The sequence below is a fragment of the Falco cherrug genome, chromosome Z (assembly GCF_023634085.1).
Source record: "Falco cherrug isolate bFalChe1 chromosome Z, bFalChe1.pri, whole genome shotgun sequence".
Classification (NCBI taxonomy): Eukaryota; Metazoa; Chordata; class Aves; order Falconiformes; family Falconidae; genus Falco; species Falco cherrug.
Genome location: NC_073720.1, coordinates 53,967,416 through 53,984,440, shown reverse-complemented (window position 1 = coordinate 53,984,440; position 17,025 = coordinate 53,967,416). Strand labels below are relative to the sequence as shown.

The 17,025-nt window shown below is 42.7% G+C and overlaps 1 protein-coding gene across 2 annotated transcripts in view; it reads right to left on the bottom strand.

Annotated features, from left to right (window-relative positions):
* Window positions 1–17,025, bottom strand: part of NRG1 (neuregulin 1) — a 109,639-nt gene that overhangs the window by 8,576 nt on the left and 84,038 nt on the right. Inside the window, exons 3-8 of one of the 2 annotated variants that reach the window (XM_005446871.4) lie at window positions 16,428–16,486; window positions 11,130–11,153; window positions 6,519–6,621; window positions 3,028–3,154; window positions 1,419–1,549; window positions 706–909 (exon numbers count right to left, since the gene is read on the bottom strand). In XM_005446871.4, coding sequence (XP_005446928.1) covers window positions 706–909; window positions 1,419–1,549; window positions 3,028–3,154; window positions 6,519–6,621; window positions 11,130–11,153; window positions 16,428–16,486 — 648 coding nt within the window. The remainder of the gene's footprint in view (window positions 1–705; window positions 910–1,418; window positions 1,550–3,027; window positions 3,155–6,518; window positions 6,622–11,129; window positions 11,154–16,427; window positions 16,487–17,025) is intronic. The other variant, XM_055699833.1, reaches the window with a different exon arrangement.

The following is a 17,025-nucleotide window of genomic DNA, read 5'->3' as shown; positions in this document are numbered from 1 at the left end:
TTGAGATAAAATCCTAGCCTAAAGATTAGAAGAGTTTTTCAGTAAAAGTTTTCCTGTAACTAATGTACTTCAAGGCAGGCCTTAGGTACTGATGAACCAGCCCTTTCAGAGAAAAAATTACTTTGCTGGAAAACTCCTGGCCATTTTTACTTTTTAAAGTCCTTCTGATTTCATAATGACCTGGGTTCTTCTGGCTTGCACGTTGTGTCCCTTGCTTTTATTTAATAAAGTGACAAGGGGAATTTTTGAAGGAGCTGGAATCTCCCTGAAAGTGGGTGGTGGCAAAATTCCTATACTGCTTGGAGTCCTTAGTGCCCTCCTCCTGTGGATGAATACATTACTTTCTCCCTACCTTTTGTGTCTCACAAATTCCCTCAGTTTTCTCACTTGCTTCTTCAAAGAAACTGATAATTAGTCAAAGATCCATTTTTGCTTTACAATGGAAATTTCAGACAAGTTACTTCAGTAGAGCTTTTCCAAATGTGAACTGCTGGCTATCAGAAATAAATCTAGCAGAGGCAAGAAAGGAAGAAATGCTGTTGGTAGACTTTAAACTGCTTCCAAGTTCTCCACCTTTATGAATGTGGAGATGAATGCTTTATGTGAACAGCTGCACTGTTGTGTTTCATCCTGTGCTCCCAAGCTTTGAAATCATCTGGTAACACCAGAACTTGCCAGCTGAAAGCAATGGGTGGTGTGTCCTACCTTTCACTGTGAGGAGAGTCTCGGTAGGAGTCAGGGGTCTCTCTTGCATGCCGGAGGAAGCTGTTGACTTCCCGTGGCCCGCTGATGCCATTCAGGCGGCCCCGTGGTCCTGCTGGGCTGGTGTGCCTGCTGTTCTCCATAGAGGAGCTGACGAGCACTGAGTGGCTTTCGGAGACAATGCTTTCGGTGTGGCCATTACTCCAGCTGTACAGCAGCAACCAGGAAAGGAGAAGAAGGGAGGAGAGCATGAAAAGGTGTTTTGGTGGTAAATGCAGATAAGCAGAAGTTTAGCCAGGGGAAAGGAAGGTTTCTGTTGCCACTCAGGATGTGCAGCATAACCTTTGGGATGGTAAGAGGGGTTGCAGAGTTTTGTGAATTGTATGAATCCACATGCACCAAGATGATTTTGCATGTGTGGATGAGAGGGAAGAAGGGCTTTCCAGTCACCAGGACTGCCACTGATTTAGGAATTTGCATATACTAAGATTCACTGTAACAGTATTGGAATGCCATTCAGTCAATAAAGTTCTTTGTATATTCCCAGAAAGATAATCTAGTTAGGTGACATGACATCAAATATTGTTAGTCTTAAAATGAAAACACTATGAAAGGAGCACAGACTTTTCTGGGTTTGTTTTTTTACACATCTTTACAGATTTGCAACAGTAACAGATCAGATATTACAGGTGTTGTTTCCCTTCCCTCTCCAGTACCTGTGGCTGGGTGTCTGGGTGACTGTCACAGAGTGATGTGTTGTTGAGGTGTAGTGGCTTGTCGAAAATGAGGTCTCTGTTTCTCGCTCGATGACATGCTCGCTAGAGATTATGTTTTTTGAAACGTACTGCTGAAAAAAACCCAGACAAATCTCAAGTTTACAAACTGTAATTCACAGCACATTTGCAGACATAATTTCCAATCTCCCCCCTCCAAGTTGCCGCTTTTTACACATGCTGAAGCACAAACTTTGCCACTTAAATGCAAGCAGAAGCTACACTGATACACTTGAGCACATTCATGTGCATCTCTGCATACATACCCCATCTAAACTCAAAACAGGAGGAAATTAATGAGGAAATTAGCGAAGGTGTGCATCCCAATCAGGCTATAAACAACATACTTATTTAAGAAAGGAATGAGAAGTCCAAATGGATGGAGACCTGGAAAGGTAATCATCGCTTTACTACCAGATACATCAAAAATATTATTCTCTGATGGAGAAGACAGCAGTAGTTAGCAGTAGCAATTGTTCATTGCAGGACAAGAATCTGGGCAGGATATGACTGTTTCCAGTGCCCAGGATACAGCACCTGGGCAGACCTATTCGTCAGGGGGTGATCTGCAGAATGGGTCAAAACCTCCTGAGATGTGTGTGCAGTGCCCAGCCTCTCAGCTTTTGTCTGGAGGTTCCCTCAGTGCTGTCACTGGTAGGACCCTCCATTCTCCTTGCTGGGGAATCCTGTTTTCCCCTTTCTTAATGATCTGACCATGGATTTAGGACTTTTGTGGGGCAATATTGGAAGCTGAGCTCTTCTAAAAAGTTCTCTTGGCCTTAACCAAGGTTAGTGAGAGTGCTGCCATTGACTTAGCAGAGCCAGGGCTCACCCCTGCAATGAGCTGTCATGACTATCTACAGTGATGGTGGAGCAGGAGAGCAGGCATGGCTCGAGGCAGCAGGAAGCTGATATTCCCTGCAGACAGCTGGCTCCCCTGGGAAAGGGAGGAGAGAAGGAAGTGGCTATAGGCAGCACGAGCCCTGGCCTCTAAGGCCAAGGGGCTTGACCAAGGGGTTAGTTGAAAAGTAACTCTACTCTGAGAAAAAGCTGGTGGATGCTGGTTGAGTATCAGCCCCCACCCTATCTCCCCATACACTGCTACTGTCCCGGTGAGATCTTCATTCAGACTTCTACCCCTGGGTACATAGTGTCACATTCCTGATCTGAGGGGGCTGTCCCTACTCACAAACCATCAGGCCAAGAGGAAGTAGGAAGAGCAAGACATGTGTGTCTGAGAAAACTGATGCCTACAGAACTTAGCCATGCTGTAGAGCCATTAGTATTTTTTTCTGAGGTGTTCTTCTTGCTCTTGGTGTCCCAGATCCACAGGCACAGCTGCAGCACTGCAGCACACCCCAGTAAAATGGCCATCTGCAGAAATGTATCTCATTTTAACGCATGTTTTTTGCAAAGTCCCTAATTGCTTCTGGGTGAAGAAAGCCAAGAGAATTCAGCCACCAGCCTGCGGCACGTGGAAGTTTAAAAGCTGTGAGGTAAGCTTTGCTGTGGCACTGGCAGCCTAGGCTGAAATGCGGGCAATAAAACCTACGTTCACCAGCTGGACGTTATCTGGCGGCGGGTTGGGGTGGTGCGGCCCATTGGCCATGTTCATCACATTGTTCCTTTCCGAGCGCAGGCTCTGCCGAAGGCGGTCGTGCAACTTTTTCCTCTGCTTCCTGTGTACGAAACACGGAAACAATTTTAATAGACAAAGGGAAAGCAGCTGCACCTTTCAGCATGTTGATGATGACTACAGTAATATAACATCACTTTTTCTGCCAGCACTTTCCTCACTGCTGCAAGATCTCAGAGTAACTCTGAAGACCACAGGGCTAATTGCAGCTGGATCTGCGGGGACCTGCAGAAGGGGAAGGATGGGTGGGAACCCTTCCAGGAGTCAGCAGGCCACAGAGGGATGGGAAAAAGTGTGAGGAAGTGGGAAGTAATTTCTAAGCCATGCTCCCTCTCAGGAGAAGTTCTTTTTTGCACTCAGAAGGGAGGGAGGAGAGATTTTAATCCAGCCATCTTGACACTCGTCGCAGCCATGGCCAGATTCCTGGTAGCCCACTGGGTTACACTTCTCCATTTACCACAGGGAGCCAAGGTGACCATGCCTCAGGGCTTGCTTGCAGCTATTGGAAAACACGGTGTGTGCCATGATCTTTGTGATGTGGCAGCTACACAATTTTTTGTGGGGTTTGTTCTCTACCTCAGCAGTGCACCCCAAATACATAAACGTATTAGAAAAGTGAAGTGTGCAGAGGAAGCCCCAGAAGTCCAAAGTAAATGAGTGTGTGAGGTATGCCTGAGCCTGCAGCCATCCTGGCAGCTCTTGCAGGTTTTGTTGCAGCAATATCTGATTAATTCTGGAACCTAATGATTACCAGGTAGATGCCAGAGCTGCTAATGCATTCAGTAGAACCATTCATCAACCACAGATACTAATGGCATAGTCTTTGGCTGACTTGAATGCTTCTGCTGTGCACTGTCCTCAGCTGCTCCTTCCCCAGTTGCTAATCCTTCCAGCTCTCCTCAAAAGAAATTTTCAGGAGATCATTACAAGCTGTCAGTAGCGAAACTTGCAGCATAGGAAAACCTGGTGCTGTGAAGGCCATGCAGAACACACTAAACAGAACACCGAAATAAATAACCAGAGAAAGAGCTATTCAAGTTCAGATTTATTTATCAATGTTCCCCAGTTTTGTCTGATTATCCTGGAGAACTTCCACCATCCTGCCACAGAATCCAGGGAAATGAAGAGAGGATGCAGGCTCCAGCACACTGCAGAGTGTGTATGACCTTGGCTGTGGCAAGAACTAAAATACACACAATTCCCTAAGCTGTATGCAGAAGTGCAGATAGTTTTGGCAGGGCAATACAGTGTAAGATATAAGCATTTTCAATCCCATTTTGAACTCAAGGGGACTGTTCCAAGTTTTCTAAACAGGAGGGGGAGGAAAAACAATAAATATATTGAAGCTTGATAGCCAGGGAAGCTTAAAGACAAAGAAAACATGACTTGACACACTGCATTTTTTTGTGTTTTCTCTGTGCGTATGTGCCTGGATAGTGGAAGATGCTTAATTTATGACACTCCACAGGAATGGTATAAGCAGACAGGGCTGCCCTGGAAATGTTCCTGTCTCTGCAGGACACAGTCCCTGGTCCATGCGGGCTTTGTGCTTGGAAGATAACCAGGCATCATCTTAGGACATGCAGTTGGTTAAGGTGGATGGGGAATGCAGTGCCAGGAGATGCCTGAGCAGCTACCCAAAGACCTGCCCTGGGCTGAGAAGCAACGCAGACAAGGGTTTAACTGGATTTCACAGCACTCCTTCATGAGATCTTGGAGACCTTGGAATGTGAGTACAGCCCAGGTCCCCTGACATGGTAGAAAAAGTAGGTTCTAGAGGGAGTTTGAGTTCATCATCTACGGGTCTGAGATCCCAGCACATATGGCCTGGGAATCTGACCCGAGGAAACCGCATTACTTCCCACCTTCAGAGAACAATGTATTTGCATTTTGCATGCTTCCATATGTGCCATTTGTCCTCTAGTATAAAAAAAAGAAATTGCTCCAGGAAACTAAGAAGGAAGAATAATGGAAAAGCTATTGTGTACTTCACTTATTCTGAGAAGGCTTTCCCTTAATGTATATGACTTGCAAATAAAGCACCTCTGAATTGAAACTCCATGTCAGAAGATACTGCCTTAACATTTGACAGCAGTACCTCTTGCAAGGAAACCAACAAAATCCAAGCCATTACACTTTATTTAGTGTGTTCTCCTAACACCGTTCCAGGATTTCCCCTTGTTTCTGTTTCTTTCCCTGTTAGGAGGAACGAGCATGTGGGGAACCTCTCACAGATAGCAGTCTGGCATCACTGCTGCGTTTGGAGGGCCATGAACTGGCAGCTCACTTTCACTCTCATCAGCTGTGTTTGAAAACATTTCACTTTTGGCTGGCAGCAATCAGTGATGTCTGGGACAAACCATGACAAAGCATCCAGACCTCTAATGAATTCTGTGGGCTCTTTATATAGAAAATGTTACTTCAGGACACTGAGTAAAGGTATGATGAAATTCATGGGGATGTCTTGGCTGATATTGATGAACTTTGGACCAGGAAAAATATTGTTTAGCTGCCCTGGAATGCCAGTTGTCATTTCTAAAAGCAGTAATCGGTCTGATTCTTTATTACTCATTCAGTCGTTCCTCACCGCCCACTGGCACAAACTTGTGGGTGTGAGCAGAATGTTTGTGTGGCTGGACTCTCATCAAGGGGGGCAAATGATTCCCCACTCCCTTTTTAACACATCCATTATTGTTGGGGCTAACAAGAAAACCAACAACCCAACTGTCAATCAGGCACTGCAACAGTAAATCAGCTTTATGCAGATGTGGAAGTTTTATGATAAGGGTTTTCTGTGTTTTGGTGGGGAGATTTATAAAGCCAGTCAGAAGTTTTGGCAGCACAAATCCTGCTGACGTTCACTGTAATTTATGGTCCAGGGTGCCTCATGTGTGTTTCAGAGTCACCCCCAGTAATTTACAGAGATTCACAGAATGCATTTAAGTGCCTACTTTTGCATTGGGAGCACTTTCATGTTCGGTTCTTTGGCCTTTGGTATTTAGTAACTTGTAGCACCATTAATCTTGCCTCAAGTAAAAACAAACCAGTCTGATATGTAAAATTTACTGCTGGAGAGCAACATGACTCTAGTGTTGGGGTTTGTTCCTTTCCAGCTAGGGAAACCAGCTGGAATCGGTGATAAACAGAGTTGCAAGTCAGTGAAATTTGCTCGAGTCACTTTTGAGGGGTAAGAAACCTTTCAGATACCTGTCTTATTTTTTGCACTGCTGATGGACATGGAGACCTGCACCCATCTGGCTTGGACCAGAGCACCCTGGCCACAGGTCTGTCTCTTCAGTTCAGCTCTGGAGAAACCCAAATACAACCTTACGCTCAGAGGAGTAGAAGCTACAGTCAACTGGGAAGGCCCTGACCAACAACCACAGATATAAAAAAGAAAAGTTTACTTGGTTTTGCAGTAGGCCACCACACACATGATGCCAACTACTAGAAGAGCAATGCAAATGCCAGTTATGGTCAGCACCCGTTTCTGGTACAGTTCCTCAGCTTCTAGAAAGGGACAAAAACAGAGAAGGTCACAACATGGAGGACGGCTAGGCAAGGAGCACACAGTCAACAGCTGGCATGCTGCAAATCACTGCACAGGTTCACACTGCCACACTGAAACACAGCCACCACACTTCAGGCAGACTCATTATTGACTGCAAGGAGAACAGGACTAAATCATAAGCTCTTAAGACAGTACTAGGGATGAATGATCATCCATACAATTACAGTCAAAAGTAATCTTTCTTTTTGTTTAAGTCAACAAGTATAATATCTAAGAAACAACTTCACAACTGACAAACACTCAGATTTGCTGGAAATAAAAATGCAATGCACTAAGGTCATAACATGAATTTGCAAATGCTTTGGAAGTTTTACTCTGCAAAGACAGCTGGAATGAAGGCCAGTTTTACGGGCCTTAAGAGAAATTATTTTCTTATTATCTTCTTTGGTTTGTTTTCATATCCAATGTGTCTCTACTCCCATGTCAATTTATATCTCAGTTGTCTTTACAGGAGAGATTTCAAAATATCTTTCTACATTTGAGACATGAGCTTGGCTTGTAATTAAATTACCGATGGAAATAAAGACAGGTTTTGAGCTGTGGTCATAAAATTCAGACTTTCTCCAGTGCTCCTCCAAAAACACAGCAACACCAAAACCCAGTAGTGCCTTGTATCAGAGAAATGTTTGATTTCTATTTGGCTTTTTTTTGTGTCCAGCAAAGGAACTGCTCTATCTGGAGCGGCAGCTTGCTCTGTGATGACAACTTGTTACCAATCTCATTCATCAGAGATATTTCACTATTATAAAGACATTAGCAGCACTGGTAATGTTTGGGTTAGAGCTACTCATGCATTCCAGCCCCACTCACGCTTGGCAGGGAACACTGATGCATGTTGTACCAGGGAAATGTTGTGTAAGGAGTGATAAAACAGAGCTGCATTCTGTGTTGATGCTTTATGGGTGAAGATTTCCATTGCTGCTTTTAGGACAAAAATGGGTGTCTAGCTTTTCTCAAACCTTATTTTTGATAAGCAGTCCATCCAGAAAACTTGCTCTGGAGGATCCAGGCTGGAGGGTAGCCTTAAGCCAGACTACACTGCTGACCACAGTTTGAATACCAGCAAATGATTAAAAATCAGTGAATAAAAGCTGCATTTTTACTATCTTTGGGATAAATTTTGGCATTATTCCCCCTGGAAGGGGCTTAAGTGAACATAAAAGATCTGTGGGGCAATTCACCAGAAGGTCCAGAGATGCACAATGGTCCCTCACACGTGCCATGAGTCTCTGTCCAAGCTCAAGGACTTAAATGATGTGTCATAAATGCCACACCAGTTCAGGAGAAAATGCTCCCTGCTGAAGAGGGAGCAGTCATTCCTCCAGTGTGTTTCCCAGGCTTATCTAGTTTAGTCTTAAAGGTGCTGTGGGAAAAGGCAAATACTCCATGCAACAAACCACAAAGCAAAAAGAAACCTGAATTTCTCTGATATAATGCATCTTACCATGGAACAGCTTTGTCTTACAAGCCAAACGCACTGTAAACCAAAACACTAGCAAACACGTCATGAGCACTGTCAGACAAAATTAATAGCACTGATTATTAACAAGGGAGGGGGGAAGAAGTGAGTTTGGTAAAACTAAGATGCTGCAAAAATGTATTAAAGAAAAGGATACAACTCCAAGAACAGAAAGTCAAAAAAGGGAAGGAAGAAAGGGCTGAAACTCCAACTAAACCAAACCAGGACAAAGAGAAAAAAAGGTAGGTGAAATATAGGGAAAGACAAGGTTAAAGGGTTGAGAAGTCAACTGCAGGCCTGGCACAGCATGCTTGATACTGGAAAAAACAGAGTGAAGAAATGCTTGGGGACAAAAAAAAACAAAAAAGGCTGAAGCAGAGTGTGAAGGGATTTCTCATACAGCATAACACCTTGCCTAGGCTAGTTAGTGGCACTTTGCCCCCTTCCCAATTTTGCCCCTTCTGAAAGCGCTTATTAGTTAGCCATGGAAATGATGTATTACAAGGATGTCACAGGAAACAGGAGAACTGTGCTAAGCAATTTAGGGGCAAATTTGAATTTTTATTTTTTTTTTTTGTCATGCTGTCAGCTGTTAGCTTGTAAAAGCAAAATGAAAGGACATATCAACCATTTTTCTTGAAGGGGAAGGGAGAGGTGGAAGAAGATGAATTCACGTGGAAATTCTGCTTTGTTTCTATTCAGAGAAAAAATTCACTGACTCCATGAGGTTTACTCCAGGCTGAGGCTGCTGCAGATGAGCTGGCTGGCTGGTTGGTGGTGGCCTTGCTGAGGCTACCGGTGAGTTAAGGCTCATTGCTCGTGTATGTTGGATGCTCCTGGGCTCTCCCCCACCACAGGGGCGGTAGGTGCAGTGGGGGAGCGGAGCTGTGAATGCAGCCCTGAGCAATGCTCCTTGCACTGGCACATCTACTGGGACTGATGGTCTTGAGGGGCATGGAGAGGAAAACCCCTGGGTCTGCTTTTGTTGCCGTAATTCCCTCCCATGCCCTTTGAAATGAGGCCATTAGGATGATCCAGCTTGACATGGTGTGCATGAACTGCTGCGCCGCCATGCCTTCCCTCAAGCTATGAGGGTGAACAGCTGCCTGGGAAGGCACACGCATGTGGACCTGTCCTGCTCAGCAAACCAGAAAGCTTCCACGTAAACCTGGTGGTGCTCCTGGCTGAGCCAGGGATGCCTGGGTGACCTGCGGGTCCTCTGCAGGTGGCAGGGGATGCTGGCAGCCCAGCTGGGCTGCAGTCCTGGCCACAGCTCTGCAGGCAGCCTGGTGCCTCAAGGATGAGCCTTGGCATTTCTGTTTACGGTTAGAAGAGTTTTGTGAAGCAGGGACCAGGTCTTGCCCCAAAACTGCCCTCTCTCTCTGGCCAATGTGAACATTTACAGAGCCAGCCAATGGTGCAAAGCCAAACAACATGTGCTGTGTTTGCAGTGCTCATCAAACTAGCTTGAAAAAAAATTAATAGCAGCCTTGGGGAAAAGTCTGTAGAGAAATGTATGTGCAGTGAGAATTTGGAAAAGGTTTTGGCCTGTTAAGTATTGAAAATCATTTTAATACACTTCCCCCCCCCATAGAGTACTCGGCAAATCAAATCGACATGAGACTTAAGTCAAGACATTAAATCCCTCTATGTGTATCTTTTCAAATATGCACATTATGCAATTAATTTCACATCACCCTAATTTATACATAATTGATGATATATATGTGGTCTTAAATTTGCTCTGTTTTAAGGTTTTTCTTCTTACAGATCTCTGGGGATTTTAAAAAGAATTTCATTCCAAGGGGTGGTTCCACTGATGTGATCTCATATATAAAGCAAAATTTACAAGAAATTTTTAAAAATTATTTCAGTTTAATTCCTCATATGTTAATGTAGCCATATATCTTCTACTACAATCTAGTGCTTGTGAATGCAAATTAATATTACCTTGTGATAATAATAATAATAACAACAATATGTTGGGTTGTGAGAGGTTTTTAAAATTTGGACTTGCAATGGGTTTTCCACAGTCCGCAGCTTAAGCTAATGACATTTTGTGGGGGCATTTTAAAAAAGAACATGAACTAAAACTGTGCAAAAAACATCCCTGGCTGTTTCTTCTCATTTGCTGACAATTTTAGGAGATTCCAAACTAAAACTGACCTGAATTCCAAGTTAGCATATTCAAGAGATACATTATTTGTACCCCTGATTACTAAATGTTTGTCAGGTAAGTACGGTTAATTCACGAAGAGGACTTACAAGATTTATTTCTGTTGTATTTAAGCTGAAGAGTAAAAATAGTACCCACTGCCAACGTTCTCAATTGGGTGCAATATTAATTGGGTATTAGAAATATTGAATATATTTTCTGACTTGAGGATCTGGAGTCTAGCTGTAAACCTCTGCTGGAGTTCCTAAATAACTTTCAGTTCACTTCTGATTTACAGTCCTAGAAATGAATGTATATATATGCATATCATTTATACATACGTATATGCATCTGATTTACATAACTAGCTGTGGGTTTAGACATAAAACTTTACTTTGAAACCAGAGCTCAAGATTAAATTTGCAGAATTTTAACTAGCTATAACAGATCATCTTTTTTTATAGACTAGTTAGTCATTCTGCTTAATGCTTACAGTGTTTCCAAAATCCTGCAACGCTAGAAGAACTTAGCAAAAGCAAATGTCAAAACTAGTCAAAGTTACACAGCAGAAAAATGAGTGTACACTATGTTACGATTACTTCAGTAATTCCTAGAATTCCTTGGGTCCGGAATACCCTATCACTACTACTATTCCAGTGAGCTGATCTCTGTTAATATTTTGACAGACATTGTTGTTATAGCTGTATGATCCCTTCTAAAGCATAAAGAAATTGGTTAGGAATTGAGAAGGGGAGGTGGAGAAAAAAAAATAAAAAGAGGTTTATCTCTCAGGCTCTAAAATCTGCAGACTAAAAGGAATGATTGGTCCATACCCATAAATTCAATCCCAAGATGCTCTGCCAATGCAGAAAGTTGGCAAAAAAAGAAAGAAAAAGGAAAAAGTTTCAGAAAAGAGCAATAAACTGTACTCCAAAATAAATCACATATAAGAATTACAGCTATCCTGTGTCTGCACATGAAACAGGACAAAGGGGCATGTAGTTATGTGGGCAGTGCTCAAGTGCACGTCTGTAAACTACATGACCAGACCTTCTGCAAGGGTTACGCACCAAAATACATATGGTCTATCTATACAGCCACAGTGCAGGGAATGCAGCAGGAACCATTAACCCTTAAAGATCTTACTGAGATGAAGGGAGCTATAGCCTGAGGATGCCATGTGAAATGACTGATTGATTTCGGATGGGCCCATGAGAGCACAGGGATGCTTTAAAAGGGGCTGCATCCCCCTGCAAATGGGTCATGTGCTGCCCTCCCTTCTGGCCTTACTCATGTTCCTGGTATGCAGCTCCTTGCTCTTGTGGGTTGTGACCTGGAGGTGGCTGGGACTGTTTGCCTAGCAGTGGGAGCCCTTCTCAGCTTTGCAGACTGACTGCATCAGGGCTTTCATTTCCAGAAAATGAGGAGCCATGCCCTTTTCCCCTGCCTTTGGGCTGCACTGCCTTGGTAGAACCGTCTGCTGGCTGGATGAATGACCCTGGGGTACAGGAGCTGATGCCGTGTGGATCACATGCCTAAATTAGCATCCCCAGGTCCCAGCAGTTGGTGGTGAGGAAGAACATAGGTTTGCCCCTGATAGGTACCCTAGGAGACCTTTCCCATGGGGCCACCACCATAACTGCAGTGGATTTCACTTTCTTTGTCTTTGTGTGCGGTCAAATTTAAATCCAACCCTGATTTTCTGACCAAATGGATTTTTTGTGTAGTTTGTACACATGGGGAATGCCAATTCTTTCCTGCCAATCAGTAACATTTTAAGGGTTAAGTAGGTTGAAATCCATCCAGATCTCTTCCTAAAGAGCCAGTATTGCATGCCTACATGAACACTGCTAACAATATACATTAGTTGCATAGAAAGCTTGATTAAGTCTTCAATAAAATGAATGACATGCCCATGCATATATATTGCTGTATTTATGCTTGCTTATAGGTAAGATTCCTAGCTTGGATGTAATTTAATTTTAGGGGAAGTCACTCATATCATGCAGTTTCTATTTCAAATGATTCAACGGGAACTTGGTACTTAAAATGGGAATATGTTCTGGCTCAAAGCCCTAACAAGAAAACGTGCTGAAGAAACATGCATTGCTTATTCAAACATAGATGTCATGTGGCCCTTATTTATCTTTGTTGTTCCGAGCTACATTCCCTAGGCTGGACTAAAAGAAAGGAGAATATCCCAACACTTCTCATTTCATAAACAGGTCATCATTTCTGATCTTTTCCTATTGAACCCAATATTGTTACATACTTTTTATGAGCAATGTGGTTTCTATTGAATGTTTGCCCAGGTGCAAAATAAGGTCTAGTACCCTCATCAGATGTGACCACTTGAGAAATATATAGGAACTGACAAATCCTGAGCTAGTAGAATTGCTTAAAAATGGACATTTGAGGACCTGTAGAAACACTGAAAAAGTGAGGCCATTAGAGTAACAGCAGTTTTGGTCATCCCTATAGAATATTGCAGCTTTAGTCAATTCTTGCCCGCTTTAATTTCTCAGCCAGGCTCATCTTGACAGTATGAGGCAGGGGCTGTCACAGAAACAGAAATTTCCCTCCACCCCGCTTGATACTGCCCCTCTTACTTACCAAGGATGGCAGAGCTGAAATGGGACACAGTCTAAACTGGTGTCCCATGCTGAAACATTTGCCTTCAGGAAGGCAGGGACCACATTTAATTCATGCCCAAGACAGCTTACAGCATGGCTCGTAAGTTATCCTGTACTCACAATAGGTATGTAACTGTTAACTAGTGATGTCAACTGTCCCTTTGGGTGGGGTCCTTGGCCTGTCTGGGGCATTTGGGAGGACAAAGACTTTACCTGTGATTATATTCTAGAGAAGTTTCCTCAACCTTCTATTAATCCAAGGCTCCTCCACTGTTTCTTATCCCAAGGATCATTCTGCACAGTGTTGCTATAAGAGTTTTCATGCATAGCTACATAAAAATTAGCCAAAAATGTAATGTTAATTCATTACTTTTATTTTCCTCCACTTGCCTTGCTTCCTTGCCTTAAAGGGAGTGAATATTTGAACATTCAAATACAGCAAATGTGTCAGCATGGAACAGATGTATTTTTGCAACACGCTTGTGGACTACCTTATGGTGTCTTACAGACCAACAGTGGACCACAAGCCCCAAAGTCAAAAATGCGACAGCAAAAAGCCAGGGTATTGAGTAAAACACCTGGTATCAGCTGTGACTGCTGTGCTCAAGGAAAGGACATTACACAGTCTGCCAGCCGGACTCCAGAGACAAGCAAAACTACCGCAGTTCGTTCTTTAGTTTCCCTTGGTCTTCAGTGGTGGTAAGCACCAGTTACAGGGGAAAAACTCATAGCTGCAGTGCTGGAAGTAACTGTGGCAGTGGGGACTCTAATAGCCACCACCTCTCAGCCACAACAGGTTGTCCTATGGTTTGGTGTGTTTGCAAACCTGGAAGCCAAGGCACAGTCAGCCTAAACGTATGCTTTCCAGTAGTCTCCCTCACATCCATTCCCAGCTATGCTCACATTTCCACCGACAGAAAGAAAAGACATTTCTATGGAAGAACTTCTCTTAAAATGGAGAACCACCTAATTTCCTGTGTCCCTTTTCAACTTAGTGCTACTGCACCAGGATAACTGCATCCTCCAGGGTTAATCAAATGACTACCAAGATAAGCCAGTTAGCCTTGCGCTGTTGGGACAGCGGATTTCCAGAATGCTCAGCAGCATTGGCCTTATTTTGATCTTGCAAAAGCCATTCAGCAAAGCTTGTAACTTCAGGACTCTTACAAATACCAACTCAAAGGCAGATTTCTGAAGCTAACTTTTTCTCAATGGCCAAATACAGAGCTTTAAGCAGTAGGCACACTTGGAGTGGAACCCCATTGACCCTTTCTTTCCAAATGAAGAAAGATCCTTCTGAAAGCAAGTAGAATTAGACAGCAGCGTATAGTTCACATGCACACTTTTGTTTCCTACTGGCACTTAATGCTATTTAACATTCCAATTTGCTCTGTACTTTGCAAAGGGTGCATCTACAGAGCTAAGCTGATCACCCAGAGCACGTGGTGTAGAATATGAGCTTGACTTTAGGTCCCAAATGCTGCGGTTTCCTGAAGATAACTTTCATTCTAAGTCCCCTTTACAATTGTATGTTCTGGTCTGTGCTGGGTGTAATAACAAAAAGTCATATAAATACTTCTTCACTATTTTTTTTTTTTGTTAAATATAAGTGTACCCTCACTGGACCCTTTCTAAAAGTGTCATTTTAAGATTTGTAGACATTATACTACAGATGCAGGGTAGGCAGAAGTGCCAGAGTCTCATGGCTGTTGTCTGTGGCCCTCAGAGGTAGGTAGTGGTGTGCTCTCCTGCCTGTGCATTTGAAGGAGAGGAGGGCTAGATCAGCTTAAGCACTACAGCTAAGCATGACTTTGCAGCAAGGCAAGGGTACCTATGCTTTTTCCATGGAGGCAACTTCAGAAAATCTCAGCCTGGTGTCTACTGCCCAAAGATTCCTTTAAAAATCCCAACCAGAGTTAGGGAACTGAAAAACTAATGAAGGAAAACCCACCTAAAACTCTTTTTTTTTTTTTTTTTTTTTTTCCTGAGCAAGAAGTTGAATTTTTGATCAACATACAATTCTTCGATAGTTTTCAGGGTAGATTCAGTAGCAAACAATGGATCTTATATTTTTACACCACCTCCTTTTAAATGATTCTTCTAAGATCAGAAAACTTTAACTGCACTTTTCACCACAATACCCAGAAAAGGCCATTTAATTCTAACAATTGGTAAACTTAAACACTGTAACATCATAAAAATTTTCAAATCCATAGTTATCAGATGCATTTTGAAAATAACTCACACTAATAAAGCTTTTAAAAACAGGGCATAAAATACACACTTGAATGCTAGAAGGTCTGGTCTCCAGTCAGCACCCTTGGGGTTTACATGGTTAGCTTCCATGATGGGCAGTATGAATTATGTATGGACATTTTTCATCCATGAGTATAAGAGAAAACCTGTGCATCTCTTCAGGCTCCAAAGCATCCAGCATATGCTAATGGATTTTTGTCCTATATACTAACAGAAATTAAATTAAGCTAGCCTTTGGTCTCTGAAATTTTTCTGTGCTGGCAAGTAATCCATCAAAAAAATAGTTCCTATAGTACTGCTCTTAGATCATAGCACATTCTGATGCCAGGAACAATTAATTATGAATAGCACACATGCATTAAAATGTAAGATCTAAGCAATTTTCTTATATGTTACCTTTGACTTTGCTATAGCCAATGAGAGAAAATTAATATTCAGTGTAATTTCTGTTTCCTCCCTGACAAGTAATAATAATTAACCTACGGCTCTATGGGAAAGCTTATGAGATATGTGACTCCACTGCTGATTCAACCAGCAGTCTGACACAGACAGTCGTGTGTGTGTGTGTCTGTCTGTCTGTCTCATACATTTCTTTGGCCAAATAATCTGGCTCTGAAATACTTGATCTCTTGCACCTGTTACCCACAAATAAATACGTCAGACCCCATTGTTTATGTTGCCTCTCCCCCTTTTTCTTTCTGTGCTCTTTCCCCTGAAACTTGGACAACGAGAAGGAAGAACACTTTGATCCTCTTTGGCACGTACTGATCGGAAACAATGTAAGCATGTCAATTACCTTTAACTTGTAGGTCCAAATACAAATCTCATATGCAAGTAGAGGATTAGCTACCTGTTCCTTTGTTGGGGGAGAACTGTCCTGTACAGAGACTCATAAGGTTTTTGCAGCAAATAAAACGTGAAACTTTCAAAATGTTATTTTTGCACTTTTACTGCTTGATGTCAGTGGGGAGTCCATATCACAACATTCAGTGTTAATTTCACAGCATCCTTAAGTCTTGCATTTCCCCATAACCTCGATGCCAAACAATCCAGGAGAGTATTGCACCTCCTTTTGTTACAATTTTCATGCAACAGGCAGAGACAATCAATATTAGGCCTTAGGCAACAAATCTAGTTACAGATTAAAAAAAAAAATAATTGGAGGAAAGATGCAGTGACAAGAAAGCAGCACCAACTGAGCATGCTTCTACTGCAGCACAGACAGAAAGGTAGTGGACGTACTGTAGAAGCTGGCCATTACGTAGTTTTGGCAGCGATCACCAGTAAATTCATTTGGGCACCTGAGAGGAAAAACAAACAAAAAAAATGGTAGAGAAAAAAACAGAGAAAAGAGAAGAGATGAATATATGCTAAGAAAGAAGCTCCTTCAGTGTGAACTGATACGACTTGGTGAGTTCACTTTCAGAAACTGAATCTCGGTTTAGCATGTCAAAATGGCTCAAGATGTTGAGAGCAACTCATTTGCTCGGTGGAAATGAAAAGAAATTCCCCCTGGAAAAACCAGCCAAAACCAAACCAATCCAGATCAAAGTGTGTTTCGAGATGTGAGACAGAAATTCACCATTCCAAATTCCCAAATTGCTTTTAGGATGCACTTTCCACAAGGCAGCCAGGACACAAGTTCTGTACATCACTCATCTCTGTGAGTTTGCTCTTATAGGGTTGCACTTTACAGCAGCCTCCCAAACAAGAAAGCTGCCAGTGTGCGCCATACAAATGCATCTGCAAATGGATGGAAAGACCAAAAATCACACAAATGAGAAACATTTTGGAGGTCAATAATGCCATGGTGTACAGATTTTACTTTAGAGAATCAGGT